Source organism: Gnatocerus cornutus, chromosome 10 (genome assembly GCF_029298725.1).
Source record: "Gnatocerus cornutus isolate USDA-ARS CGAHR chromosome 10, icGnaCorn1.1, whole genome shotgun sequence".
NCBI classification, from domain to species: Eukaryota; Metazoa; Arthropoda; class Insecta; order Coleoptera; family Tenebrionidae; genus Gnatocerus; species Gnatocerus cornutus.
This window is the reverse complement of record NC_142242.1, coordinates 988,566-1,016,300: the sequence shown is the minus strand read 5'-3', so window position 1 is coordinate 1,016,300 and position 27,735 is coordinate 988,566. Positions and strand designations below refer to the sequence as shown.

Genomic DNA, 27,735 nt, shown 5'->3' with positions numbered 1-27,735 from the left:
AATTCGTATCTAAAAAGGTTAGATAATATTATTTTTTGTATCGTCGTGTGATTCCTGTTCGTAATGATCTCAAAATCGTCGAAAAAGTCGTTTATCGTCACATTGCTTGTTGGTTCAGCCTTGGCCATTCATTTGAGCGTTTTTGTGATTAAGCCCTGGGCGCTTGGGCAAAAGGAGAAAAGTTTACAAAATTCCAAAGAAGATCCAGGGAACTCGTAATTTTGCCATGTATTTGGGATGTGATAAAACTACTTATATAATAAAAGTTTTTAATAAAATAATATGAAAAAGTATAATAGTTCTATGAATAATAAGAGGAAGCGGCCACGAGACGAGTTTTTGTTTGGCAGTCTACCATAGATCCTTAAATTTTGGTGGTATCTGTAGAATATATAAATTGTCCTCACCACCAATTCGGAGCAATTCTTTAACAATGTCCATTCTGGTGATCTTCTTGGAGATTGTTAGCTTCCTGTTGTTATCCTTCCCTGAACTCTTTGATTTCAAGTTAAATTTTCTTGCGGCGCTACAAGAAAATCTGTGAAAATATCAAAACGAAATTTGATTGTACCTGTGTATCAGCCCCCTCTCTTCTTTAGAGAATTCTGAATTAAAAATTAAATTCAGTTTTGACGACGCTGCAAAATTTCGAAGTTTCTTCGTGATTTCTTCTTGAAGATTGCTAGTGCCGAATCCTTGGCGATTGACATTCTCAGAGAGTGTGACTATGTCGGAACTTCCCTGTTCCTGTGCCCCCAGACCTTTTCCTGTCCACCCCATTTTCATCATTATTTTGTAAGCAGCGCTAGTTGTTTCCAAGACGATAGGAGTGGTGGTGTCTTCAGAAACTTCAAGAGTTTCCTTAGTTACATGAACGCAACTGTCTTTCTTCTGGATGAAGAAACAAGTTTCTCGGAGTTTCCCCAAGCCGTCTTTTCCTAAGACTTGCTTGGCCACCTGGGCGTTTGGAAAATCCCCCGCGATGAAAATTTCTCCGGCGATTCGCAGTTGAAAGGTGTTCCTGAAATTAAAGTTTTATACGGGGGCCCCAATAGCATACAACTAACTTGTAGGGCTCATCTCTGGTCACAGTCACGGTCTTATTGGAGGAAGCCAACGAATTTTGTAATGTTACAAAAGGGTGCTCTGTCTCCCCGTGATGTATCACCACCACCCCTCCAAGGGGGCCACTAGAAAGTACAGCGTTCACAAGTTTTGTGATTTTAGCTTCGACGGCTTCATCGGTGAGTGCTTTTTTATTATCGCACTGGCCCCCTAAGGGGGATTTTCGTTTCAGCTCAACGGACATTTTCAGTACTTTATTCGAATAACTGGTGACTAAGTGAGGTTACGTCGCAACGGAATAACACCGATGTGTGTACATTATTATGAATTCTAGAGATAACTCCAACTCTGCGAATACGATTTGTATTTCTTCTTTGTATACATATTTGTGCAGAAAAATGAAGTGGTGCCACCTGTAAAAATGTTATGTCACTATCACAAGATCTTGTCAGATTTCACCCAGCGCATCCACCATTTGTGAAAAATTGGAAATTTTCATGAAATTAAATTTATCCGGACAATTAAATTAGTCTAAATGAGCGAAAATTCGTTTTATAACTAGTGTGAATATAGTCATGAACGAACACCAACAGTCAACTGTCAAATGTCAAAACTTCCAAATGAGGTGACAGCTTAGTTCAAAATCCAAGGTTCAAGACTGCTTTAAATTACTTAGATTTCTGTGCGTTTGTTTATTTGTCCCGCATTTTTTGTGTAAGTACAAGTGTCTGTTATCTCTTATGAGTTAAATAAGTTGCTGGTTACTTTCACTTCCAGATTTTGAGGTTAGGTGTATTTCAAACACTTCTATTTCTTCTTAATTGGTAGTAATTGACTGAATTTGTTGCAAAATGTCGGAAATGGGGCCTTTTCAATATTTTATCTGCGGTGGTTTTGGTGGTTTTTGCACTGTGGTTGTTGGCCACCCCTTGGACACCATAAAGGTAAGATTTCCACTCTTATACCATATGTGTAATGGTAAAATTCCAAAGGTCCGTCTTCAAACAATGCCTCTTCCTGAACCAGGCAAAAAACCACTATACTCAGGGACTTTGGACTGTTTTAAAACCACCATTAAAAATGAAGGATTTAGGGGGTTGTACAAAGGCATGGGGGCTCCCTTAGCTGGGGTAGCACCAATTTTTGCCATTTCGTTTATGGGGTTTGGGTTAGGTAAACAAATATATGCATCTACAATTAACCAGGAAGCTTCATATTTACAATATTTTGCTGCTGGTGCCTTTTCTGGAATTTTTACAACTGTGGTGATGGCTCCTGGCGAACGAATCAAATGTTTATTACAAATACAACACGGATCTGCCGGGCCTAAGGTCTACGATGGACCTGTTGACTGTGCTAAAAAGTTGTACAAACAAGGAGGGATTAGAAGTATTTATAGGGGATCTGGAGCCACACTTTTAAGAGGTATGTGAATGCGACAAGTTTACAAAAGGTTTATTTTTATTAATACAGAACTGACCAATATGATTATTACTATAATTACGATTTTATTACATTTTAACGATAACTTAATACAAATTCATTGTTATTGTTATTACAGATTAATGTTATTATCCATTTCAAACTGTTTCTTATATTTCTTAAATTTCCGCACTTTACTCTTATATTTCTGATCATCAACGACTAAATTTTTATATCCATTATTCTCCACCGTACTATTAGAACTCCCTCCATCTATACTGTTATTAATCAGAGAATTTTTCACTTCCTTAGAAACATAAACTTTCTTAATTTTATGGTAATGCACCGGACATTTCAACAACCGCTTCAGGACGTGAAAAACACTCCAATTAACATACTGCGATGGTTCCACACACTTCGGGGCAACTTTCTTTTCATAAACATACTTATAAACAAATCCGTGATTTTGAGAGCACCCCACACCTTTATCATGCCTATAATCGCACTGTTTGAGAACTTTTTGTTTAATCCTGTTGACAATCACAGGTTTCCAGTCGCTCATTTCGCAAGAACAGTGCCACAGATTGTTGTTCAAACGAATCATCTTCACGTGGATTTTAGAAAACATGTTTCGCGGTAGCGTTGTTAGTTTATTATCATTGAGGTAGATTTCCTTCACGTTTAATAATTGATCGAAAAGCGCCGAAGGGAGCTGTTCTAACTGATTTTTCGATAAATCCAAGATTTCTAAAGTTTCCAGACCGATAAAAGCGTCCATTGAGATGTTGCGGAGGTTGCAGTTACTCAGAATTAGTTTTTTTAGTTTGTGGACGTCTAAAAACGTATCGAATTCGATTTCACTGATGTTGCCAGTGAGAGTTAATTCTTTCAAATTCGGCATCCCGGTGAAGAAACTCCGAGTTAACAATTTCACGTTTAGATTGTTTAAAGCTAGAGCTTTTAGTAAGTTTAAACCGAGGAAAGAGTTCGGCATTAGTGATAAAGTCACGTCGTGACTTCCGATTATTAAAGAGTCAGTTGTGTTCATTACTTCGAAGGTATTGGGGAAAATCACAGTTATGGGATTATTACCAAAATCCGCGAGTTTTAACTCAGGGAACGGCGGGAATGATAGTTCCGAGAGTTGTGAAAAATTGTTGTATGATAAATCGAGATATTCGAGTTCTAGAAGACCGGCGAGATCTGTTAACTGAATGTCTAATAAATTGTTATGAGCCAGTGATAATGTTTTCAGGTGCGGTGTTCCGTAAAACGCGAACGGTGGGATAAATTTCAAGTTGTTTCTTTCGAGAATTAAATATTGTAAGTTGTTGAGACCATCGAACATCGCCCAATGGACGTTATTAAGTTCGCAATGAGTGATTCTCAATAAATGTAAATTTTTGAAGCCGATAAACAATGGGATTTTGTTTTCATTGTCCTGTTCTTTGTACTTTTCGTACGGTAGAATTTCCTCATTTGTGCCCTCCTGTACCATGGTAAGAGGATGGACATTACTATCTAACTTCTGCACGTACTCGAAAGTCTGATCCGTGCTTTTGAACACTTTTACGAAATTTTGAATTTGAGTTTTTGAGTTTTTAATTATTATATTTTCCAAGTTCGTGAATTTTAAGTTAGGTAAAGGAACATCAATTTCCCCGATTAAAGTCGAGTTTTGGTCTCGCGAATTTGGACCAATTAGCTCTAAACTGATTAGATTTTCGAATTTAGATAAGTAGCTAAATTTAACTGTGTTACTTTCGGTGTTGAATCCTTGGATTAGAGTGAGAGTTTCGAGGTCTTGGGGTAGATTTTCAATCAACTCAAGAGGTTTAACACTTGAGCGTAAAATACAAATAGCTGAGCGCACGATTTGGTTGTTTTCCATTAGTTCGGATTCTAAATTGTCTTCATACAATACCTGAAACTCACGTGTGGGTTTTGATAAAAATAAGTAACTTCCTACCTCGTTGAATTCAACGGAGTTCATTTCATGTGGATTTTCTTTCGGTTTACGGCTCTGCATAAATCGGTAGATGGCAGTTTCTGTTAGGTGCTCTAACTGGCAGGTGCAGGTCAGCGGGCAGTTTGTGTTTTTTTCCCATATTTCCAGAGCCTAGAATCTGGCTGGAGGGACTTTTCACAAATTTGAAAATACTCACAGAAACTACGGTGATTAGTAGACACAAACTTGCGTATTTGTACATTTTACTGATTCGAGTTACAATGGGAAGAACGCTTCGAATTAGATACAAACCAGGAAATCCACCCCCGCGTGTTTCCTTTCTTATCATGGGTTATCAGAGCTTCAAGAAAAATGTTACGCGAACAGGTTGTCGTCTTTTACCAACTGGAGTTCTTTATGTAGTACATTTGCTAACTTCTCTTCCTCAGATATCCCAGCTAGTGGAATGTATTTCCTAACATATGAAGCTATCAAAGGTTATATAACAGGTGGTAGTCAGGAAGCGCCAAGTATCCTGGGAACAATATTCGCCGGTGGTTCCGCTGGAATCGCAAATTGGTTGGTAGGAATGCCCCCTGATGTCCTAAAAAGTCGCTTGCAGACAGGTTAGTACCACTGGTTTCTTCCGACTCAAATATCCATCCCTATTTTAGCTCCAGAGGGCACTTATCCTAATGGTATTCGTGATGTTTTTAAATCACTTATGAAAGTAGAAGGACCTGCTGCTTTGTACAAGGGCATAACACCCGTATTACTAAGAGCCTTCCCAGCAAATGCTGCTTGTTTTGTTGGATTTGAGTTGTGCAAGAGGTTTTTGAATTTTCTAGCCAAAGAAGTCGATTCCAATTAAGACAGTTAAGACGAATTTCGCGATTTTGTTTGACGCATTTGTTCTCCCTTTTTGCTATTGATATGTGTTCTTTGAATTTTGTTAAATGTTATATTGAGAGTTTTTAGATACGTCTGAGAACATTAAAGTTCGGTATTTTAATAGTTTTATAAACGATTTTGACCAAGCGAGTTTTTCAATCATTCCTCTAATTCAATAACAAACGAGATCAAATTTTGACACAATTTATTGGGTATAGAAATATATTTTTTACAAAACTACAATTAAACTGAAAATGTAAAATTGTAGTTGAGCCAATTTAATTTGCATCCTTTTATACGATGGAGTTGTTCTCGTCTTCAATATTCTTTTTAATGTCATCGTACGAAGCCACTTTATCCCAGTGCTCGGGATCCCAGCTTGGGAACGCCGCGGTGAAGTCCGCAGGTTCATTTCCTTGCTGTACAGAAATAACTGGTGTATCAGTACGATCGAATTTCTCCAAATGTTCCTAAAAACAATAATTAGAACTAGAAAACAACTCAATTTTTATACCTTCGTGAGATCTCCAACTTTCGCCTTTTCTTTAACACTGGCGCCTTCACCAACCCAAACGTACAACTCCTTGCCGAGATCCAGCAACATCACGTCATCTTCATTGAGATCTGTCTGTTCAAAACCAATAACTTCTTCGATTTCGTATTGATTACTACGTCCTTTGATTTGTGCATGGAACAGCCGCGCTTCGATAGAATTCTGCCTGCTAGCAGAGCGAATCAAACGAGAATGTTGCTCGCTTCTGGATTTCCAAGTTTGGAAGTATTGTCTGAACGCTGTTGGTTCAGCCTCTTCGACAATTCTTTGGACTTGAGTCCAAGCCGGATAGTTCTTCGTGGTGAGGAAGTTCTGTGCTTTTACCATCGCTTCTTGTTTTTCTTTGCTGTTGCATTTTTTACCGACCCAAACGAAGATGTTGGAGTCGCCGCTGTCGAGAATGAAGCAGTCGTTGTTGTCCAAAAGGGACTGTTGCAGCGGTTTCTGGGCCACAAGATCGATTTTCAAACTACCGCTAGCATCGGACACGCGATACAGTGATGTAGTGCTTTGTTGTTTTGATTCGAATTGGGCGTCGTCACCACCGGCGGACGCGTCCGCGACGGAAGCGGCGCTACCACCTCCAAGAGCGGTGAAGAAGTCCGCGACTTCACTCTCTTGACTGTACTCATCTGGAAAACAAACAATGAGACATTTGATACGACGGGTTTGATTAAGTACCGATAATATAAACTTTGGCTTTTCCAGCATGATCTTGATCTCTGATTTGATTAGCAGCAGAAATGGCCTTCAGTCGTTCAACGCGTTTGCTCTTTGCTCCAACGTACACGAAAATATCTTTTCCAACATCCAGAATGAAACAATCTCCTTTGTTCATAGATTTGATACTTGCATCAACTTGTTTAACGCGAATGTTTCGGGCGCCTTTAACTTGGAAGAGTCGTTTTTCAAAAGCGTTAGGATCGACATGCGTGAAACCGGAAGCTTTCCCTCCTGGAAGATATCTAACTCCCGTTTTGAAGTACGACAAAAACAGTTGTGATTCATGATCTTGAGTTTCTCGGTATTGAACTGGAACTCCGCCAAGTTGGTCATCAAGTTGGACAGCGAAGATCGCAGCGGCACCAGACTCATCCTGGATCAATACAGTCAAGTAACAACGAAATTGAAATTAATGACTTACTTGAGTCGTTTCAGCGCCCAACCAGAAATGGATATCCCATGACTTTTCTCCACGTTTGTTAATTTTGGTCTGGGAAATCGATCAAGTTAATAAAAAGCTAAATTTAAATTGCATAAACTTACATTCAGGAGGATGTAGGAGTCGCCGACGTAAAACTTGCCATATTGCTCCTTTGGATACGCCACTGGCTTGAAATCCTGCAACAAATAAATTTATTTACTTTAATCGCAGATTTTCGAGTTTGCCCTTTACAACGACCGAGTTAATTAGAAAAATTGATTAGTGCCACACCCTGGAGAATTATAGACCTGTTGAAAACAGCAAAGAGCAAGTGGAGCTTATTTATAATTAGCTGCTAATTCTTCCGATTTAATTTGCTTGTTTGTGCAGCTAATTAAATAGTTGCAGCCATAAATTATCGATCTTAGTAGGCTTAAAATAAGGATAAATAAACATAAAAGCCATTTTGTCACTGGAGAATTAACGATCGCATTAAACTTAAGTGCTTTCAACTTCAAAACTTTTGGCAGTGCCATTTTGTATTAATTTTTCTGGCTCGCACAAAGCTTCCTTGTGCATTTAATTTTAGCGCCATATCTCGTCACGATGATCAGACAGAGATACGTACATTTCTTGTTGTCTTTGACATATTTTGATAGAACGAGGACGGAATTTAGGCTTCACTGAGCTAACATAAGTATTATCTTAATTACACAGGGCCTTAAATTTGCTCGTTACGTCAAGAGCAATAAAATATTAAGCGATTCGTATCGCAAAAATACAGGTAAAAGATTCTCATGGGAAATCCTTGTTATATTTATTGCGTAATGATGACCTTCCAAAATGATTCATGGAAGTTTGCCTTCGGTGGTGAACACCGCAAAAGTTGCTACTGTAATTAGATTTTACGAGTTCGAAATAAATACTTGAAAATATCTTTATGGCAGCTCGTACCAACAAAATTATCATCATAACATCGAATGCCGACTGAAATAGGAATGATAAACGCCACAGATGTTCTGGAGAAAAATTATATATCCAGTTTCAATCAAAATAAAGAGTCTTGCCTAGTCAATAAAAATGATAAACGACTGGAAAAATCAATGTTTTCTTTCAACTCGGATTATTTTTAAAATGATCTAAGCAACAGTCAGTAAACTTCTATTTCTATTTTTAATTATTTTGGTGTCATGCTTTTATTTACTTCTTACTTTCTCTGAAAAACTTGACTATTGTACTTTTATTTTTAGTTTTATAGTACAGCGTTAAACCTCCGAATTGGTGGTTATCGATAAGAAAGCCGCGCGGCTTATCAGAGGGGAAGTCTGAAATAATTATCACGCGAGTGAAAAAAATGAAAATGTAATAAAAAAATCGGTCTTCAGTTTGGTTCCCGTCTAAAATTAACAAAGTTTTACGAACTGACCGAGACGAGTTTAATTTCCTCTACAATTATTTTTGAAAAAACATGTCAGCGTGCACGGAAATTCTGTCATTTCACGTAATTGATTGCAGGTTTTCCAAGAAACGTATTTTTAAACTTAAATTTCTGTGTTTAATTAACTGCAATCTTATTTTAAGAAACTGCATGCAATACATTTTAAAAAAATTTGAACTAATTACGATTTTCCGAAAATGTGCGTTGATTTGTGACCCGATAATTGTTGCTATGTAATAGAATTCCAGGAACTTCTCTATCAAAAAATCGATGGTTTTTGAACCAGATAATGGCGATAAAAAATAACAATTCATTCTTTTTTTACCTCGATTCTCCAGACTTGAAGTCCAGCCGTTTGGCCGGCATTTGCGAATGCTGGTTCCATGACTCTTTGATTTGATGATGAGGGTCTTTGGGTTGGTTTTGTGGTTTTGCCGAAAGTGGTTAGCGCTGAACAAGTCAAACAACAAACTAGTAGTAATACTGCTGTTACTTGATAAACATTTGGAGGCGACGATGTAGAGGTAAACATCTTGCGCAGGCGCTTCTCTGCAATTGTTTTAGAAACTTAATTATTTAAAGATAATCGCCTCATTATAAGAACTTCATCTAACTTCATTAATTACAATTAAAGATTGCCAAGGTACGATGTTGGGTTCAAACAAATATTTACTGCAGAAGGTGTTTAAATAGTTCAGGGGCTGATAAATCACATAATCAAAATAAACGTCGATTTTAAACAATAACAGAAATTTGAAAGGATAAAAAAAGGAATAAATTTCGTTTTTTTGTCCGGGAATTATGTTCAGTTTTGTTATTATTTTTTTCCCAATCGTGAAGTTGCAAAAGTACCCTCATTTTACTAATTTCCAGCAATTTAAATGCGATCAGAATCTATTTATGGAGTAATACTGAATATTTGAATACAAACGTACTCGCTATAGTTAAAAACACCTGCTCATGTCATTGCATAACCTGTCAAAACAACTTTTTTTTTCATATTTGCAACACTTGAATTATCAATAATAATCTGTTCTTATCAAGTACATATTTTTCGTGATAAAAGTCACACCCATGTGAAAACAACAAGATTGATATCGATTGATGAAATCGCTCGTGTTTCTTTTGATAACACTCACCTTCCTACTTAAAACCCACAAGAACACGATACGATTTGTTGTGAAGTTAACTTCTGACTATTTGCATTACATTAATGGACTTATTCTTATAGCAGTGACCTGTCTAGAAGGTCATCGCGTTAGAGGCGATAAAATAAATCTAAGAAAATATGGTTTTAGCGCGGATAGCTTCCAAGAAACTCTTGAAAAATATAAGGGCATCAAGAGTCGGTATACAGGCTGGTTCTAAATTGTAAAATCGGAGAAATAAGTGATGTAATTTCTGCAGGAAATAGCTTGTTCGATTCCGGAGATAAAAAAGTGTAAATTTGGCATGAGAGGTACTCGAGGCCCTTGACAACAAGAAGGTTTTTGATAGGATCAGTCTTGACTGTATTTTAGTTTCCAGCTTTCATTTTGAAAGTTTTGGACCCAATTAGCACCATTTATCTATGCACGAAATGTTTGTAAATATTTAAATTTCCGTCGAAAATAACAACATCGTTTTCAATGAACTTGATAACACGCATCTTTAATCAGTCTTGTAATTACAAGAAATTAAAATTTTTAGTAATCCGTTATATTGGGTCAACTGATAAAGATCTTTAATTATTTTAACTGTCCGCTATCTAGATTACTATATGCATTTATCTAAATTACCTCATAATAAAACGGTGGAATTAGAAAGATTGAAAATAATCTTATCTGCTTATAAGTCGAATTTATTTGCTTTGTAATCGGGAGCAGGAATAATATTTTTAATTCTGCATGACGAACTCGCCGGATGATTCGTGCTATCGAACTGTGTTTCCAACCTTCAAGGTTAATATCAACAGATCAATCAATAATTTACTGTACCATTAAATTAGATCCACTTGGACAATTCTGATAACGATTTTATGATTAAAAGACGATTGTCGAAAAATTGTGATAACTTTTTTTTAGAGATGATTTTAATCTAAATTTAGGTGATTTATTTTAGTTTGTTTAATTCTTGTTTTAACGAAATTTCTATACATAAATAAGATTATTAAGAAAAATTATCAAAATTTTTGAATTGCGAGCAACTAGACATTTAACAGTGTGTATAGTTGGTTGCCCAACATCAAGGACATTCAATTTTTTTTTAATTTCACGTAAACAAATTATGCTAATTTCTTGACTAAACTTCTTGCTTAAACGATTAAGTGGACTTATTCTCAATTTTCAACTTCCTTGCTTTAAATAATTGCTGTATAGGCAACCAGACGTATCATCGCAGTGTTTTCAGTTGATTTATGACTTATTAAACAAACCAAATGACAAAAGTTTACATTTTTCGTCTTTAATAACTATAAATAAAACATTTCATCCAGTTTAGATATTTATTAATTATCATACATTTTAAACAAAGGCGTTTCCTCTCAATCAATGAATTAATATTAGTACATAATTAAAATATCACTATACTCGTTTTTTTTTGTACCTAATAAAGTCCGTTTTACTAGAAACAAAAACTTGTATTTATTCATGACGTCCTTCCAAAATGTCTGCCATAAAAATAAATACACTTCTTTTATTCATAAACTGATACAAAAAACTTATAAATACTCGTACTAGTATGGATAGAAATCAGGATTTTTTCTAAGAATAACGAATCCTTCCATGATGGGCGTTAAAGCAAGATATTCTTCAGTTGCGAGTTCGGCTCTTTCACCATAAGCTAACAGCACCGGAGTTGTATGTGTCTGGAAACCGGTGATGGTTTTTGGTTTCCCGGCTTGTCCAACCACATCAACGGCCTGGAAAAAGTGACGTGAAGCACCACGACTATCAACTGTAATTATTACTTACAAGACCAACTCTCACGGGTACAGGAAGAGGGTTGAGATCTTCATCAAACGTTACCAACATTCGTGGTTGCATTGCAGCCGCCAATGTATACAGAAGATAATGAGATTTGCCTAAGATGACTGAAAAAAGAAATTAGTACATACTTAAAACCATCGTACGGAGTCTTACTATTTTTAACATCCAAGAATCCTACGAGTGTCGCCATTAACCCAGCTACAGCAACTGGGCTCATTAATTGTCTATCGCTGTGGTAGGGGCTGAGAGTTAAGGTTCCTTTGCCTAAATGGGTGAGTCCTTGGGCAATCCTAACCATGAATAAGTTGTTGGGGTCTTTAGCATGGAACTGTGCGAGTTGTCGTAACATGGCTGCTAATCGTGCGTTGTTCGTACCAGCACCAACAAGTCCCATTGCAAAGATTGCGTTGTGGGCAACCTCAGCATCGCTGTCATGCGAGAACTTGCTTAAAGTATCTAGGATACTCAACTTGGGGTTTGAGACAGAAATGAGTCCTAAAGCTAACGGTACAGCTCTTCTGATAACGGGTTCGCAGTACCGCAACAAATGGCCAAAAGTACGGAACGCCATATCACCTCCGATATCTTCACCCATGCTGATCAAAGCAATGCCCAAAACAGCAACCGCTTGACGTGCCGACAAATCTTTATCTTTCTCTTCTTTTTCTTTGTTTTTGTCTTTATTCTTCTCGTTCCTCTCTTCTTTGTCGGCGGATTCGTAGTGTTCAGAGCAGATGTGGAGGAGGTGTTGGACTTTCAGGACGTTGCCAGTTCCAGCGTAGGCACAGATATCCACCATGGTCACCGCCATTGATTTGAAAGGTTCTGGGATTACTTCGAGAGCCGCGATGATGGTTTCAACTCCTTCTTGTTTGCCCAAGTGGCACAGGCCTAAACCAAGCGGCAAAAAGCGGGCGTAGGTGTCTTTCAAATCAGCTTCAGACTTCTCCATGAGAGTTTGCATGATCGCAGTTGTGATCTGGGAGTTACCAGAGCCTACAGCGATCATCCCGCAGGCTAATGCAGCCATGCCGATGACTTCCATGTTTGATTTCGGATCAGAGAAAACTGGAGTTAGTAGACTTAGAACAGCATCGCGGTTTGAACCAACATAGGCCAACCCGAGACCCACTATAGCCCCAATTCTCATGGTGTTGGTGTTGTGGAGGACGTAGTCAGACAGTAGAGCCAGAGCTGGATCACATTCGTTTCTTACGCCACAATTAACAATACCGCAAGCTAACAAAGCTCCAGATTTGATATGGTCTTCTGAAGAATACAAGTACTTATCAATAGGAGTCAGTCCTCCATCGACGTCCCATAAAAGAACTAAACCCAAAGAAGCGGTGGCGCTGAGCATCCCATGCTCCTTGTTCTTGTACAACCATTTGTTACCATCTTCCATAAGAAGTTTATCTTGACCAAAAGCGGCGTTAACGAAACCGTTGACGAAACTCGCCGCCAAGTTCTGTCGAGCTGAGTCTACTTGATTGGAGCCGAATTGTGGCCTGGTGTTCTCCAAGTGTGACTTGTAGACATCTTCTGGAGTCTTAGGCTCCATGATATCCAACTCTCTAGCCAAGTTAAGGAAATGGTTGTTTAAATGGCAATTCGCCATGATTTCAACCAGATCTTCATACTCGGGAGTCGTGTCAGGGATCTCGATGTAGATTTGCTGACGTCCTAACATAAAGGCGAGTTGTTTCTGTACTGTAGAATCCGGGCACGATGTGAAAATCTCCTCGATCAAATTATGATCATTTAGTTGCATTGCCAATCTCAGCGCTTGTGGGTACTGTTCGTAGTTGCGGAACAACAATAACGCAGTTTGTAATAAAGTCGTGTTCTCTGGATCCGCTACGTAAGGCACGCAACTAATCAAATACAAACAAACTCTAGGATAAGTGTTCTCATCGACGTAGACTTCCAACAAGTCCAATCGTTCGATTTCCATTAATAAGTCGCATGCTTCAGCTTCCGCATTATGTGACATGTTGTATGGAACAATCTGCTTCGCTAGTTCTATGAGAACATCTTTAACATCTTTGTTCTCAGACACGTCAGTCTCAGCCCACTCCGCCGCTATTTCACCGGCTAAATGCCGAACGTATTCGTGACCCCAGTCTCCTATTCCGTCTAATTTTGATAGAAGACGATACTTCAAGCATTCTCGACCCTCGCCCATCGTCATCGCCAGAACGGAGATTATGTCAGCACAAACAGTTTTGACAGCGGCGTCTTGGATTTTACTGTAGACATTCTTCATGGTGGAATAGTGAGGTTTCATGAATTTTAGAGGCTTGGGGACTGACGTCATGGACGTCGTGGAGGCGCGGATGTGATTGCCCAGCGCCTGGAGGGCCGGCAAGTACAAGTTTTCGTCAGCTTCCTGCAAAATTTCAGGATGAAATTTGATCAAATAATCGTTTTATTGAGTACCTGTAAGGTTTCCACACAGAGATTTAGTTCTTCTTGCAGCTGCTTGTCTTCTTCTGACTATAAGAGAAAAGACGGAATTAATGAAAGGTGTTTGGAATGACATATTATATTACAGGTTAAATCACAGTAGGTAAGAACAAACATGACTTCACGAATCCAACGCCGACTTTGAAGAAAAATTTTGTTGACTGCCCCATTATATACACAATTATTTAATTATTGCCATCAAAATGACAAAACAAATAAACTTCTGTTAATTTTCAGACTCTTTTCTTCGATAATTTCATAAAAAATCTGCCAAAACTCCAAAAAAGTTATCGCGGTGTTTAAAAATGACCAAATCATTCAGTACATAACCTCACTTTTTGTGATTGAAAAAACTAAGAAAATACAGCTCAGGGTGCTCTCACACACCAATTTCTACAGTTTTTCGGTCATTTATACGTAGGACAACTCTTACCAGTTCATTTTTCTCCTCTTCCGTTTGTTTTTCTTCCTTTTTTGGAGGTTCTTCCTTAATATCTCCCATTTTGATAACTTCGGGTTTACTCACTTCACTTTCTATTTAAGCTACTATAAGAACAAAAGATAAAGTTACAAATTATGAATTGAATAAGTAACAATCCAATTCTCTTAATACAACTTTGTTTTATTCGCCAAATGCTCTGTCATTCATTACTATCAAAAACGCGGTGTGCAGTTGGCAGTAATGACAGTGACCCTGAAGGTGGTGGGAGTACGAAAGAACAAAAAATAAGGAGGCTCATAAAAAAATGTTATTTGTATTCAAACTAAAAAACGAACTCAATTGAATCGAGTTGCAGCTATTTCTCCAATTTTTAAGTTCAAATAATTAAAATGGAGACAAAGTTTTATTACCTTCATGTCTTGTTAGGTTGGTATTAATTTAGTTCCAAGTGAAGATTTGCTAACTGTCCGTTGGTGGCATTTTAAATAAATAAAAATAGTAGTTTATGTAAACAAATAATTTTTATTTTTGTCCCGGCGCATTCACCATTTTTTTTAATAAAAAATGTTATATTTTTATAAAACGATTAAATTCGTGTATCATTTTGTTTCAGTCAATTTCTGCAAAGTAGATCTAGCATAAAAAAATTAAAAGATGAAAATGCTTTCTCAAATTATGATTTTTAGCCAAAGTTACAACTTATAATTCATTTTTTGAACGTAATTCTACTAAAACTTTTTTGTAATGTTTGGAAAATATAATAATAGGTTATGATGAAAACTATAAAAAAAACTGTAACAAATTCGATTGGGTGTTAATCTGTTAATAACCTTTGTACAAAAACTTGTAATACAACAAGGTTGCCATTATCTTATTTATAAATTTCTATGAGTCAAAATCACATAAATGTCTATTTTTATCAATAAATTAAAAACTGAGTAAAAATGGAATAATAGTTATGCAACTAGTAATTCAACAAAAATACCAACTGTAAAACAAAATGTGAAGGATGTCATCCATGTGTTGTTTGAGAACCGCCGAACCAACAACATTCGCACCCTCTGCAGGGAATCTCTTGAAAGATCAAAATTGCCAAATTTGAAATAAAACCATTGAAACAAAACGATTGGATAAACATTTGATAAAATTTGCGTTTTCTTTTACAGGTGTTTATAAAATTGAGGTAATTTGGGTGTATTTGTGCTTTTAGGAGCAGTTTTGAGGTACTTTTTTTCAAATTTGGCGCTGAATGTTGAGTTTCGTTGATAGTCGTTCCAGTCCGAAATGGCCGAGTAAAAAGAAAATATCGATGGTTGCAGTGATGGTGTATGAATGCAGGTAAACAAATATATGGTTTTTTTCTCTGAATCTGTCGAGCATCTCTTCGTTTCTTGTTATAAAAAAAGTAAACAAGTTTTTTCTTGAAATACAAAGATAATCTGGGCATCGACAACAAGTTTCTCATTAAAAAATGACGTTTAGAAAACAAGACTTCCTATGCGACACTTTCGGTTACAAATTAATGGAGTTAAGTTAAATAACGAGGTAGTTACATGTAAATATTGACGGAATTGAAAGCAGCTTGTGATGAATTGCTTATTTGTTGGTGTCTTTTAATTAAGTTTGGTGGTGTTGGTGTAGAGACAGGAGGACCGGGTTCCTCCTAAGCCATTGATATGGTCACGATGAACTCCGACAAGGCTGCCAACAAGCGCAAGCCGGAGCCTAATAATGGGGGTTGCACCGGAACCAGCACAAACGATGACATGATTCAAACACAAAACCTTTCCATAGCGGAAGAATCCCCCAACCATCTTTTATACAAAAAGGTAAGCAGCCCCCTTGAAAGAAAAACCATAACTCCTTCATTCCAGATGGAAAAAATCGTTGAGAAAATGCAGGATGAAACAACAGGGGTTCCAGTTCGAACAGTTAAAAGTTTCATGTCAAAAATTCCATCAGTATTCACAGGTTCTGATTTAATTATGTGGATGTTAAAGAATCTAGACGTGGAGGATCAACAAGAAGCGTTACATTTAGCACATCTCATGGCTGCTCATGGTTACTTTTTTCCCATTGATGACCACATGCTTACTGTTAAAAATGACAACACTTTCTATAGGTTTCAAACGCCGTATTTTTGGCCATCTAATTGCTGGGAGCCCGAGAATACAGACTATGGTATTTTTTTCTTTCTGTTTTATTTTAATACATTGTTCATTTTAAGCTGTTTATCTGTGTAAAAGAACAATGCAAAATAAAACGCGACTGGAACTCGCTGATTATGAGGCTGAAAACCTCGCAAGACTGCAGAAGATGTTTTCAAGAAAGTGGGAATTTATTTTTATGCAAGCTGAGGCACAAAGCAAAGTAGATAAGAAAAGGGATAAACTAGAAAGGAAAGTTTTAGACAGCCAGGAAAGGGCTTTCTGGGACGTTCACCGACCGATGGTAAAAACTTTTTTATTGCGTAATTTTTATTTGTTGATCGCTGATTTCGTAATACAGTAGAACCTCGATTTCAAAAAACAAATCAAAGACTACTTTGTTTTTTTGCTTTCAAAGTTAAAAAACTTAAAATTTAGAATTTCACGAGTAACGGTTTGTGTTGTAGATTTGAGTCAGTGCAGAGAGCAAAACATAATTATGAGTTAAATTTTTTGACATTAAATAACAGTGTTCGCAAACATTAACAATACATTCTTTTAATAAAAAACCTTCATAATTAAGGAAACTGAAAACTCAAGTTGCAGAGAAAATTTTGTGACCAATATTTAAAATTGTTATTGTTAAGATGTTGATAAATTTTGTTAAAGTTTTTGTATATTTTGAGTAAAAAACGGTCCAAATAATTCTGTTGCCTTAAACGTATGTGAATTTAACAACTCGATTATCCGAGCATAGATAATCGAGGTTGTACTGTGCCCGTAAACTGCATCTATCTATTTTTCCTTAGCCTGGTTGCGTAAACACAACAGAGATCGATATAAAAAAAGCGTGCCAAATGAACAAGCCTTTGCACGGCTTCAAAAACATGCACGTTGGTGCCCCAAAAATGTCGCCTTCAACGTCTGGTATTAACAATAAAAGTTCAATAGATTTACTCAAGAAACAAATTACTTTACTCAAATCTAGATTAGAAAGAAGAAATATCAAAGTTTCAAAAGCCGCAGAATCGTAAGTTGTTCACTTTTTTGTTGTAAAATCTAAATAATTTCCTTAGGTTTGTGGCGTATTACGAGCAGTATTGGGAATATGACAGCTTTTTCGTCGCTCCAGAATACCCAAATCCTTGGATATCTGATAATCCAGAGCTATGGGAACAAGAAAAACAAGCCAAAGACATATCAGCCCGCAGAGTTAAACGATGGGCATTTAGTTTACAGGAACTGTTACAGGATCCTATTGGAAGGGAACATTTTGTTAAGTTTCTTGATAAAGAATTTAGTGGAGAGAATCTCAAGTAAAATTTTATTGTGGGGTTTCCCAATTTTACATGTCGTTGTAGATTTTGGGAAGCTGTTCAAGAACTAAAGTCACTTCCCCAAAGTGAAGTTCAAAATAAAGTACAAGAAATTTGGATGGAATTCCTAGCACCTGATGCCAGTTGTCCAATCAACGTCGACTGTAAATCGTACGAAATTACAAAAAAGAACATGGAAAACCAAGACAGATGGAGTTTCGATTGTGCTGCAGTAAGTTTCGTTGCCGGATCAAGAAAAATGTTTTTTTTTGGTTGTACTAAATTAATTTTTCTAGGCCCATGTTTACCATCTTATGAAAAGCGATAGTTACTCAAGATACTTAAGATCCGAAATGTACAAAGAATTTTTAAATGGTTCTAAGAAAAAAGTACAGTTTTTATTATTTGCGTTGATTTTACTTAATATATTTTTATTGCAGACTTCTGTAAAGGGTATTCGTTCCATCGTGTCATTTACAGCCCGTAAGGACAACGTAACTTAATTTGTATAAACTGAAGAGAAGTTCGTGAGTCTTAAAATTTCATTCTAATTATGACTTACCCAGTTGGTAAGTTCATCTATCGACAATACAAGTTAATATGCCAATGGCAGGTTTTTTTGTTAACTTAATTGTTTATTATAAAAATTGGAAAAGTTAGGTATAAATGTCCAATGTGTTACGTTTATCTGTTTCTGCATAAAATTGAAATGTTTTGAAGGAATTTGTGTCATTGATATTAAAATCGATATGCATGGAACTTTAATACTAAATTCATTGTGTTGAACAGTTATGGTGACCCAGTGATATTTAAATATAAGATAGTTATTAGTTTAGTAACAGTTGAGTCCATGATATTAAAATGTATATAGAATGTTATACAAGCACCAAAGGATTTATTGCTTTGTGATACATGCACGAACATCTTTTTTTTTGAAAATATATTTTATATAACAAAAAAAATAGTCGATGTACATATAGTGTATATAAAAAATTATCATTTACTGTACTGCGTCACTGTATCTGTAACAATAAAATTACAAGTCTGTGCAGTGTAGTTCAATCATTTGGGCATTTAATAAAAATACAAACACTGCCATGTATAATTACCGAACTAAGTTATTACCTGGAGAGAAATTAATGTGAAAGCTACCTTATATGTAAATAAACATTTTATTTATTTATTTAAGCTCAGGTGTAACGCTATAGACTAGTATTAGATAGGCGGCACACTTTTCCCTGACAGTTTATTCTCGCAACAATCTAGCGCTTTTATTGATCAGTTATAGGTTAACAGAATGCCAAACTTTTTGTATTTGGACTTGTCTTGTATCCATAGTAGCCCCACACAAATTTAAACACTAGGAAATTTTTCTCATATTGGTGTACAACGCTTAGAAATTCTACAGATCATTACTTATAAAGGAATTGAACAACATCTCATTGCCAGTTAACTAAATGTAGATAATTCCATTGCAGAATTCCAATAAATTACCTGTGTTATCTCACGTTTTTTATTTGCCCATGGGTTTTTACAGGAAAACAAAAAATACGGGATATTTTATATTTTAATTAAATTCCTACATGATTGTATCTTACATGTACATAGCGAATGTTAAAAAAGTTTCCACAGCCTCATTCTTAAAATACAACAACGTAAATTTAGAAAAATATGGAATATGAAAGTATTTTGGAGGCGGCAAAAAACACGAAACTTCATGACGTCAAAATATCAGTAACTATTTTTTTAGCGGACTGTCAGTTACATTGTCTTCTAAGTTACACTAGAATTTGTTTGAGCATTACTAAATTAGTGTTATTATACTTGGCGAAGTCTAATGGTTGTGACGGTTCATTTTTCTTTGTTTGTGTGTGCCATACCAAAATCTGAAACATCACCTAATTAACCTTCCAAATAGCATTTCTTCCAACGGGATATTGCAATATCATTACAAAATCAACTAATTTCTTTTTTTATCCAACTACGGAAACAACAAAATCCCATCATTTGCTCATTCCTTACTTTTGTGCAGTTTGAAGCTAACAATTCGATGTCTTGGGGTTCGAACGGTTCAAGACTTTTCAAAAAGCCGTCTTCCTCGTAACCCGGTTTAAACGGCATTAAAGCTTTCGGGCGTTTTAATAAAAAATTTACAGAGACAGCGAATCCCGCCATGTCTACAGGGAATTTGCGACCAGCCATCCAGCCATCGTAGAATCCAGAGAACTTCCCGTTTCGTACAATGGGAGAACTGACTCCAAGTTTCGTTATCAAACCAACGGGGAACATAGAAACCCTTTTGGTGTAGCGAATCTAAAAAAAAAATCGTTTTATGCTATAAACGCGCAGAAGAGCTCACTTCTTCAAACAGCTGGAGGTCGTAGGTGTTGTCGTCGTCGGCGAAGTACATAATGCCAGTTTTCGCGTTTTTGCGGATCCACTGAAGACCTTTGTTCCGGTTGGAGACACCGCGAGGTTTCGGCCCTTTTTTCTTTCTTTTATACTGTTCAGGCATGGGTGCTGGAAAGAGAGTTGTAAAGACGGAAGGTGGAGGAAGAATGGTACCTATCAAATGTTCGTGTTTTAATCCAGTTCGTTTCAGCAGATCCGTGACTAAGGCGGTTTTGTTCACAGCATCTTCGACGACGATCCAGTGAATATTTTTAACAAGCATAAAAGTGTGAGATAATCTAGTTAATTCAGCTAGTTGCTCAGGTCGCCGATATGTTGGAGTTATAATGTAGAGAGGAGGTAAATCGATTTCTGAATTATTTCTTATTGGAACACACTAGAATAACCAGGAATTAGATAAGAGTTTTGTGGTGTCTGCAAATTATGTACACTCACTAAAGTATTGTTGTGCCATGTAGTGTTTACAATATTGGAAGAAGCATTGAAAAGAGCAGTTACATTTTTTACTTTCTCGCTACTTTTAGGATTTAAGACTCTAAAATCTTGGGTATTTTGTGAAATCAACCAAGCATTTGACAAGTGGTACTGATACAATATCACCGATGCGCTTATAAAAATTATGAGGTACATTTTGATCGAAAGCCTCATATTTTATAGCTATCTTAACCTAAAAATAAACAATGCATAAGGGAGTTTACACCACAATTCCAAACAAACAAGTCTTCCGAAGAACACACACTTTTACTTAATACAAGCATAATAGTACCAGAGCGTCTTTAGCAGTAACTTCATTTCTTCTGTGATGCAAATTCTACTGCACAAGATTGCACGTCATAAATTGATATTGTTAGAACACTTTACAGACAATTTGCCTTCTTCTATACTGATCTATCACGACGCTAAACAACTTTCAGGAAGTGAGAACTTCCTTAATTTACAGGAAACACCCACTTGCCACATCCGCTTTGAATTAGACAAAAATCGTGAATCCGAGCTTTGGGGCATGTTAAGATAATCAGTTTTTAATCCACGATTTACGAAGCGTACATTGATTCTCATACCATGAGATAAGATTGCTTGTTTGTGCTTGGAGTTAATCGAGCAGAAAAGATGCAAGATTTAGCGAGCAGAAAAAATCGTGGGTGCCACATAAAACTAAAATTGAAAAAATACGTATCTTTGGTGCCATTAATCAATTCTAATACATTAAAAAAACTCCGCGCCGCGACATTTAACACTTTTTATTAACTCTATTAAAACAAATGTAATATATTATTAGTAGCAATTTAATACGACTTTCGGGAGATTTATTGGAGCCGTCGCTAAACTGTTAGTTTTTTTGGTGCTCCGACAGAAACTTTAGAGAAACCTGTGTAATTACAAGTGACAAACAAGCTCTCCTTTAATATCCTTTTTGACGTCACAGTGAAGACATTTTCTCACTCATTTTTAGAATTCCACCTTCCATTGTTCATCAGCGGCGGAATTTGCTTTGGAGCTCATTTTCATATTATCAGTTATCACGACCTTCTAATTACCTTCCGTAATGTTGCAATGATGTCATACAAGCAATTACAATAAAAACATGTCGTTATTTTTAATAGGTTGTAAAAAATGAGAATCAATTTCTGGATTTTTTTTTTATGTCATTATGTAAAATTGGTGGTTTCCTGTGTGATACGTTTCTTTGAATTTTTGTCATTATTAAAAGATTAGGGTTCATTTTTATTACATTACAACGGAAAATATTTTTATTAAAAAATTCCGACAACCTTAATCGCTAGCTATTCATATTTATTTTCATTATTTTAAAATAGCCACAATATCAATAAATGAATGCACCCAGACTTAAAACGCGTTAAAAATCAATGAGGCATTTTTATATTCCGTGTAATAGAAATAGTGATTTTGCCGGTCGCGTGTATAGGCACCTATTTATTGATTAGTTTAGAACTCGCCAGTAAAATAAAAGGACTTACCTGCAATTTCGGATTGTTATACGAAAATATTTTGAATTTCTAATGCAAACATCCAACATTATGAATATTTCAACTTCCCAGCATTAATAATTTTTATAAACACTTCAATTGATCGTATCAATTTTCAGGGGTTGATGTAGGCTTAAAATTACGTTATGACATTCTACGAAAAAAAAAGGGAAAAATATACCTACACACTGTAGTGGTTTACAAATGATCAGCAACATTATTTGGGATTTACTTAAATTGTGCGTACTGAACATACACTGTCGGAATACTACATTGTTTGATGATACTACACATACAACACAAACATTATTTATGTGTGTCGTTTTCTTTCAGGCTGCGTTTACTGCGAAGTCGCAGGGTTCTCTGCCAATGCTCTAAATGTAGTGCCAGAGATGGCGCTAACGCACCCGGTGGCTCAAAGTTTCAAGTCTTTCAACCCCATTTAGAGAAAAAAATGAATAGAAACGAAGATATTTCTTTGGTGTTAAAAAAAACTGTTTTAAATTTTGGAAATTTGGAAATTTGAACAAACCTAATTTAAATTTCGCGCTTTTTTGAAGTGGCGCAGTCGTCGAGCTGTATTGATTTGTTAATTTATGCGCGACTTTTGAAGTGGTAAAAACGTGTCTAATTAACCTCGCATTTTCTCATTAATTACCGTAGACAGTTGAGCCAATTCTTTCAATTGTCACAATTATAAAAATTATATACATCCATATTAAAAAATATTGCGTTGTTGAGTGAATCCACCCCCAATTTTTGCTAATTACCCTAAAGTGTCCTTAATAGAATTTTTATTTCGATTAGCGCCGGGAATTTCGCATTAATTTAGGGTTAGATCAGTGAAATGAAAGACGGGGGCAGCCTAACTTATGAAGATATTGAGGAAGAGAGAAAGGGTCGAACTTCATTAACTACACATCTCCCCTTTATCCGGATCAACACCTTTGGCATTCATAGGCAATCGCAATCTGTAAACGACGCGTTGTCACTTCAGACAAAGGTAATCTATATGCGCTATCCGCCATCATGTCTGACATGCGTTATCAGCATCACCACTATTGTGTCTTTTCCGGGGGAAAATTTCCGAATATCTCCCTTATCATGCTCATCGAATAAGAGGAGGAAAGGAAACGCTCGATCTACAAAAATAAGATTTTTCGACGATAATTGGCTTTCAAGCTCTCAAGTAATGAGACTCGGAAATCATGTCAGGTGACGGAACTACAGAAAGAGTTTTATTTTACTATTTCCATACCGTAATAACTGATATTAGAAGTTGTCACTCACATTAGAGAATTGTCAATCCGACAGATTGCCAAATTGAAAATGCTCGATAATGAAGAATAATGAAGTTCGTACCACCAGAAATAGTCGAAACACAATACCTATCAAACACTTTATTGCCGCAAAATTTCATGTAAACTGTAATGTTCCTTGTGAGTAATAAATTTTGATGCAAATTTCATCGTAAAAAATTGTGTATACAACTCGCATTTAATGGCGATCGTTGTAAGTATAATACACTATTAGATACTCCAAATATTTCAATTGGTTCAAAGTTTGGTCTATATTATAGTAATTTGACAAGAAATGCTAATTTAAAAATAGAATAATATACAGGATGCCGCATTTAAAAATATTTAGAATTACGGCTTGGACTTTCTAGAATCTGAAGTGTAGGTCTATGAAAAAATTAAATTGCAAATCTCTCGGCTATACAATTTTATTCGAGATCAAGACTAAAACTGAAGGCTCATTTAATTAGAAAAATAGAAAAATGAAAGGACAATTTACAGAATTTTAAGAAAGGTTAGAAAGGCTACAAAGAAATTTAGAACATTTAGAAAACTAGGGAGGATTTAAAAAATAGAACCGGTGAAGACAATTTGGGAGAAAAAACTCAGAAAAATGTAAAGAGAACTTGACTACAAAAGGAAAATCTAAAGGTTTTACAAAGAATCTTTAGAGAAAACTCAAAGAAAGCTGAAGAATCGAAAAAATGTCGAAGGTTTTTAAAAAACTTGAAAGAACCTAAGAAGAACTGAAAAAGAATTTATGCACAATCTTGAGAAAATTAATATGAAATCCAAAGAGAATTTTGAAAATTTAAACGGAATTTGAAGAAAATCTAAGGGAAATTAAGGCGAATTTAAAGAGGATGCAGAAATTGGAGGAAATCTAAAGAAAAAAACAAAAAAACTTAAAGACAATTAAAGTAGAGCATATATTAAAACTCTGTTTTAACTTTTGAATTAAAAGAAAATTTCGGGATTTTAAAATTAATTCAATTCACTACAGAGAAATGGAGAAAACTCATAAGATTTAGTCTATCTAAGGAAAGTTAAAGAAATTCAAAGAGAATTCAAAAATCTAAAGAGAAAATTTGGAATTTGGAGCGAATCTAAAAAGAATTTAGAGGATTTACAGAAATTGGCGAAAATCTAAAAAGAACCAAAAAATTTAAAGACCAATAAAAATCTATATTCAAACTCTGAAAATTTTTTAAATTACTTGAAGATTTGGGAAATAACTTGAATTTAAAGAAAATTTTAAGGTTTTGAAGATAATTCAATGCACACTACAGAGAAATCTAAAAAATTCAGAAAGATTTAAACTATCTAAGGAATTTCTTTTGACTAAAAAGATTTTTCTAAAGAATTGAAAAATTTTAAATGCAAACCTCGGCAACGCCTCAGTTTATATAGTGACTCATTTTATGAAAATCTGACAGATCAAATAATTTAAATTTAAAAAAATAAAATTCGATTCAGACGAAAACTGTTTTTACATCTCGAAAATGGGGATGCGTTATATTTGAGGTGCTTTTTATAATCGACAAATTGATGAAAATATCTAACTGATTGAAATAGCATAGCATAGTTACAAATTCACCTTTTTCATATTTTTGAAATTTTAAAAAATAACCAAATTTGGTATGCGTTCTCTGTTCGAAGGATTCCATTATTCATATTTTTACAACACTTAACTTTTGAAGTGTATAATATTGTTTGAAAAATGTGATGTAAAATTTGTCTCTGTTCTATAATTTTCTAATTTACCTTAATTGGTAACAAGTCAAAATTAGCAGAAGTCAGAAATCTGAAATTCTAACTTTTCCAATTTTCCTTTTTGATCAAATTGCAAATTACGTAAATCTCAATCACCACATCTGTTGATCAAATTGACAGTGAGAGTTATTGAATCAAGAACTGAAAATTCCCGCTTTCAGATGATTGGCTCTGATTGAAATTGAAATGTAATTTCCAGTTGTAATTGCGAGATCATGAGGTCAAAAACCTGAAATTGATCGTGATCTGAATATAAGTTTCATATTGTTCAATTGTTGTTTTCGAGTTATTCGTAGAACACTGAACAGAGAGGAGAACAAGTGGAAAACTTTAAAATATAAGTTTAAGCTTGGTGAAAAACTTAGACGCTCATTGTAACCTAGTTTGCAAGTTAACATTGAACAAGAAGATGAGGGTCATTAAGTATTAAGTACCACTTAGTATAATCTAATATCCTGGATAGATTAATCAGTAATGGGTTGAATCAGCAGTATGTGTGTATAATTCCTGCTTAAAATGCAGTTAATAAAGTCGGAAAGTTGGAGTAATCCTGAGATTTTTAAAGGTATTGTGTGTTTCTATTAGCAACAAATCTGGAATTTGCTAGATCTTGTCTCGCTTGAATTAACAATTGCACAATTAAAGGTGCGAACACCTGCGAACTCTCATATACAATCAACGCAAATAGGTACAATTCTTTCCGAGAGTGTTAAAGACGGGAGAGGGTGTACTGTTCGCAGTTTACAGTTCGACACTTTTGTACAAAGCTTTCACAGTTCAACTAAAATGCTGTAACAGCTTACTCCAGGATACGGTAGGAAAGAGGATTTAATCTTAACAATTGCTGAGTGAATTTTATTCGCTTGTAATGCATGGCAGAGGGCAGCTTATTACCCTTATTAGCCTCACGCGACCCTTGTATATATGATATCATCAATAAGGGCAGAAATGCACAGATCTGCTCATCTTGTGATATCAAAATATATCGTCCGACAGCTGTTTTTTACAGCTCGAAATACGCAAAATGGTCCAGAGGATTAGCTCGGTATAGTGCATTTCAAGTGCCGGTATTAAGATGTTCAAACGCACATGTTGTAAAGGGCCCAGGGTTAATTCAAGACGGATGTTCGCCCTACTGGACATGAAATTTTTAGCTGTAAAAGCCCTCAACAGTGGGTCACTCTATAAACAAACCAAATAATGTTATAGAATGTTATAAAGTATTTGCTTTATATTTGAAAAGAACCTTTGTTGATGTCTTTTAAAATCACTGAACTGAGGATGATAACAAAAACCGTAGTTTCAATTACCTCACTATTTACGTTTATGCTTTCGATATTTCAATAAAATGGTTTCAGGCGTTTTTTCTTTATTGAAACTCTACTTTAGAAATCACTCGTAGTGCAGTGAAATACGTCATTAACGAGACTGTTTGAGTTTTGTAAAAATAGCTCTTGACATTTGATTTAAATTTTAAATAAGTTGAGAAACTGCTGGCTTCGAATCGGATATGTAGTGTATTGAACATTTCTTTAGACGCTTTTGAAAGCAGCGATTTAAATAATTCTAAAAACTGCGTTTGAGGATGACCATATTCGTGGTATCCCCTGTCACATCAAATTTCGTAAAAATACGCAAGGCGGATAAGCCATTTAAAACGATCAGAAAACAACATATTGACGATAAGCGGGCTATTAGAAAATAAACAAGAGTGAGATTCGAGCGGCATTTGGCAAAGGCCAACAAAGCAACAACACCCGAAGGATGTAATCTGCTTAAGGATATTAGCAGAAAAACTGTTGTAGCTGACCATTCAAGGGGAAGAGAAGCACGTAATCTTGCTAGACTGCATTACGATTACCACATTGGACATATGAGGTTGTTCAAAGATGAAGGACACTATTCATGTGGTTGCTTCTTTATTCCCATATTTCGTTTCGGCAAATATTTACGCAATCAAAACCAACGACCGAAAGGAACTGGTGATCACCGCTATGATGCTCTTCCCCAGGGCTTTGCGAATAATACCACTACTACAATGATTCATGTTGACGGGGATCGCTTTACATCGATTCACTTAACTGATTTTCGGAACATGACGTGATAATATAATGTCCAAGACCATCATTATTCAATAAAAACAGATGCTCCCGCCGCCGACACAGACACAAATTGTCAAATCTTCACTCTTTAGCCGCTGAAACTGGTACGGATTTTAACAAAATGTCTCGAATTTATAATCCAAAGGATATAATCTTCAGGTTTCAGGGTTTTTGAATAATTCAGTGGATTTGACAATTTAAAAAAAATTGATTCAAACTCAAATAAGCGCTTGCAGGACAAAAAAAAGGCGAATTAATTTTAAAAAATTGTTTTTATTTTTTATTAGCTGTAAGGATAATGCAACATGAACAAAACTGAAAATGTTTTACAAAATAATATTTATTTTTATGAAAACGATTTAAG

The 27,735-nt window shown here is 35.7% G+C and overlaps 7 protein-coding genes across 10 annotated transcripts; 2 read left to right on the top strand and 5 right to left on the bottom strand.

Moving 5' to 3' along the window:
• Positions 1-308: 308 nt before the first annotated feature.
• Positions 309-1,458, bottom strand: LOC148166972 (uncharacterized). The gene is made up of 3 exons (XM_088048294.1): positions 1,068-1,458; positions 572-1,021; positions 309-526 (listed from the first exon to the last, which is right to left on the bottom strand). Exons 1-3 carry the CDS (start codon positions 1,307-1,309, stop codon positions 352-354), a joined length of 867 nt encoding a protein of 288 aa, XP_087904420.1. The 5' UTR covers positions 1,310-1,458; the 3' UTR covers positions 309-351.
• Positions 1,459-1,687: 229 nt separating this feature from the next.
• Positions 1,688-5,472, top strand: colt (carnitine/acylcarnitine carrier protein colt, mitochondrial). The gene is made up of 5 exons (XM_088048293.1): positions 1,688-1,779; positions 1,843-2,009; positions 2,058-2,490; positions 4,885-5,061; positions 5,110-5,472. Exons 2-5 carry the CDS (start codon positions 1,917-1,919, stop codon positions 5,304-5,306), a joined length of 900 nt encoding a protein of 299 aa, XP_087904419.1. The 5' UTR covers positions 1,688-1,779; positions 1,843-1,916; the 3' UTR covers positions 5,307-5,472.
• On the bottom strand, positions 2,500-4,868 carry LOC148166971 (uncharacterized). The gene is made up of 3 exons (XM_088048290.1): positions 4,653-4,868; positions 4,457-4,606; positions 2,500-4,411 (listed from the first exon to the last, which is right to left on the bottom strand). The coding sequence occupies exons 1-3, from the start codon at positions 4,782-4,784 to the stop codon at positions 2,621-2,623; spliced, it is 2,073 nt and encodes a 690-aa protein (XP_087904416.1). The 5' UTR covers positions 4,785-4,868; the 3' UTR covers positions 2,500-2,620.
• Positions 5,473-5,514: 42 nt separating the features above from the next.
• Gel (Gelsolin) lies at positions 5,515-8,993 on the bottom strand. Its single transcript, XM_088048291.1, has 6 exons — positions 8,787-8,993; positions 7,146-7,220; positions 7,024-7,092; positions 6,561-6,975; positions 5,841-6,511; positions 5,515-5,796 (listed from the first exon to the last, which is right to left on the bottom strand). Exons 1-6 carry the CDS (start codon positions 8,991-8,993, stop codon positions 5,620-5,622), a joined length of 1,614 nt encoding a protein of 537 aa, XP_087904417.1. The 3' UTR covers positions 5,515-5,619.
• Positions 8,994-10,932: 1,939 nt separating this feature from the next.
• Rpn1 (regulatory particle non-ATPase 1) lies at positions 10,933-14,589 on the bottom strand. The gene is made up of 5 exons (XM_088047469.1): positions 14,327-14,589; positions 13,867-13,923; positions 11,581-13,816; positions 11,413-11,531; positions 10,933-11,360 (listed from the first exon to the last, which is right to left on the bottom strand). Exons 1-5 carry the CDS (start codon positions 14,393-14,395, stop codon positions 11,175-11,177), a joined length of 2,667 nt encoding a protein of 888 aa, XP_087903595.1. The 5' UTR covers positions 14,396-14,589; the 3' UTR covers positions 10,933-11,174.
• A 979-nt stretch (positions 14,590-15,568) lies between these two features.
• Positions 15,569-19,302, top strand: RSG7 (Regulator of G-protein signaling 7). The gene is made up of 9 exons (XM_088047290.1): positions 15,569-15,673; positions 15,977-16,164; positions 16,210-16,516; positions 16,563-16,786; positions 17,292-17,512; positions 17,559-17,798; positions 17,844-18,030; positions 18,095-18,187; positions 18,239-19,302. Exons 2-9 carry the CDS (start codon positions 16,012-16,014, stop codon positions 18,299-18,301), a joined length of 1,488 nt encoding a protein of 495 aa, XP_087903416.1. The 5' UTR covers positions 15,569-15,673; positions 15,977-16,011; the 3' UTR covers positions 18,302-19,302.
• A 45-nt stretch (positions 19,303-19,347) lies between these two features.
• On the bottom strand, positions 19,348-22,564 carry LOC148166966 (galactosylgalactosylxylosylprotein 3-beta-glucuronosyltransferase P-like). Of its 4 annotated transcripts, none has more exons than XM_088047291.1 (7): positions 22,380-22,564; positions 22,190-22,330; positions 20,640-20,877; positions 20,364-20,586; positions 20,158-20,318; positions 19,821-20,111; positions 19,348-19,684 (listed from the first exon to the last, which is right to left on the bottom strand). In XM_088047291.1, the coding sequence occupies exons 3-7, from the start codon at positions 20,856-20,858 to the stop codon at positions 19,577-19,579; spliced, it is 1,002 nt and encodes a 333-aa protein (XP_087903417.1). In that variant the 5' UTR covers positions 20,859-20,877; positions 22,190-22,330; positions 22,380-22,564; the 3' UTR covers positions 19,348-19,576. The 4 variants fall into 4 exon arrangements, with proteins under 4 accessions (XP_087903417.1, XP_087903418.1, XP_087903421.1 ...); XM_088047292.1 differs by having other exon boundaries at positions 22,384-22,564; XM_088047295.1 differs by having other exon boundaries at positions 20,646-20,877; positions 22,380-22,563.
• Positions 22,565-27,735: the final 5,171 nt, after the last annotated feature.

Excerpts from the sequence above, each read along its gene's own strand:
- LOC148166972 (XM_088048294.1), bottom strand. The coding sequence starts at position 1,309 with ATGTCCGTTGAGCTGAAACGAAAATCCCCCTTAGGGGGCCAGTGCGAT. Across the intron at positions 1,022-1,067 it reads ACCAGAGATGAGCCCTACAA|GAACACCTTTCAACTGCGAA; the intron begins GTTAGTTGTATG and ends CTTTAATTTCAG. Across the intron at positions 527-571 it reads GAGAGGGGGCTGATACACAG|CGCCGCAAGAAAATTTAACT; the intron begins GTACAATCAAAT and ends ATTTTCTTGTAG.
- colt (XM_088048293.1), top strand. The coding sequence starts at position 1,917 with ATGTCGGAAATGGGGCCTTTTCAATATTTTATCTGCGGTGGTTTTGGT. Across the intron at positions 2,010-2,057 it reads ACCCCTTGGACACCATAAAG|GTCCGTCTTCAAACAATGCC; the intron begins GTAAGATTTCCA and ends AAAATTCCAAAG. Across the intron at positions 2,491-4,884 it reads TGGAGCCACACTTTTAAGAG|ATATCCCAGCTAGTGGAATG; the intron begins GTATGTGAATGC and ends TCTCTTCCTCAG.
- LOC148166971 (XM_088048290.1), bottom strand. The coding sequence starts at position 4,784 with ATGATAAGAAAGGAAACACGCGGGGGTGGATTTCCTGGTTTGTATCTA. Across the intron at positions 4,607-4,652 it reads TACTAATCACCGTAGTTTCT|GCTCTGGAAATATGGGAAAA; the intron begins GTGAGTATTTTC and ends GCCAGATTCTAG. Across the intron at positions 4,412-4,456 it reads ACTCCGTTGAATTCAACGAG|GTATTGTATGAAGACAATTT; the intron begins GTAGGAAGTTAC and ends CGTGAGTTTCAG.
- Gel (XM_088048291.1), bottom strand. The coding sequence starts at position 8,993 with ATGTTTACCTCTACATCGTCGCCTCCAAATGTTTATCAAGTAACAGCA. Across the intron at positions 6,512-6,560 it reads AGCCAAAGTTTATATTATCG|ATGAGTACAGTCAAGAGAGT; the intron begins GTACTTAATCAA and ends TTTGTTTTCCAG. Across the intron at positions 5,797-5,840 it reads AAGTTGGAGATCTCACGAAG|GAACATTTGGAGAAATTCGA; the intron begins GTATAAAAATTG and ends TATTGTTTTTAG.
- Rpn1 (XM_088047469.1), bottom strand. The coding sequence starts at position 14,395 with ATGGGAGATATTAAGGAAGAACCTCCAAAAAAGGAAGAAAAACAAACG. Across the intron at positions 13,924-14,326 it reads AAGAGGAGAAAAATGAACTG|TCAGAAGAAGACAAGCAGCT; the intron begins GTAAGAGTTGTC and ends TTTCTCTTATAG. Across the intron at positions 13,817-13,866 it reads TCTGTGTGGAAACCTTACAG|GAAGCTGACGAAAACTTGTA; the intron begins GTACTCAATAAA and ends GAAATTTTGCAG.
- RSG7 (XM_088047290.1), top strand. The coding sequence starts at position 16,012 with ATGGTCACGATGAACTCCGACAAGGCTGCCAACAAGCGCAAGCCGGAG. Across the intron at positions 16,165-16,209 it reads ACCATCTTTTATACAAAAAG|ATGGAAAAAATCGTTGAGAA; the intron begins GTAAGCAGCCCC and ends CCTTCATTCCAG. Across the intron at positions 17,513-17,558 it reads GTTTCAAAAGCCGCAGAATC|GTTTGTGGCGTATTACGAGC; the intron begins GTAAGTTGTTCA and ends TAATTTCCTTAG.
- LOC148166966 (XM_088047291.1), bottom strand. The coding sequence starts at position 20,858 with ATGAGGCTTTCGATCAAAATGTACCTCATAATTTTTATAAGCGCATCG. Across the intron at positions 20,587-20,639 it reads ACAACAATACTTTAGTGAGT|TGTGTTCCAATAAGAAATAA; the intron begins GTACATAATTTG and ends TGGTTATTCTAG. Across the intron at positions 19,685-19,820 it reads TAGCTTCAAACTGCACAAAA|ATTTTGGTATGGCACACACA; the intron begins GTAAGGAATGAG and ends GTGATGTTTCAG.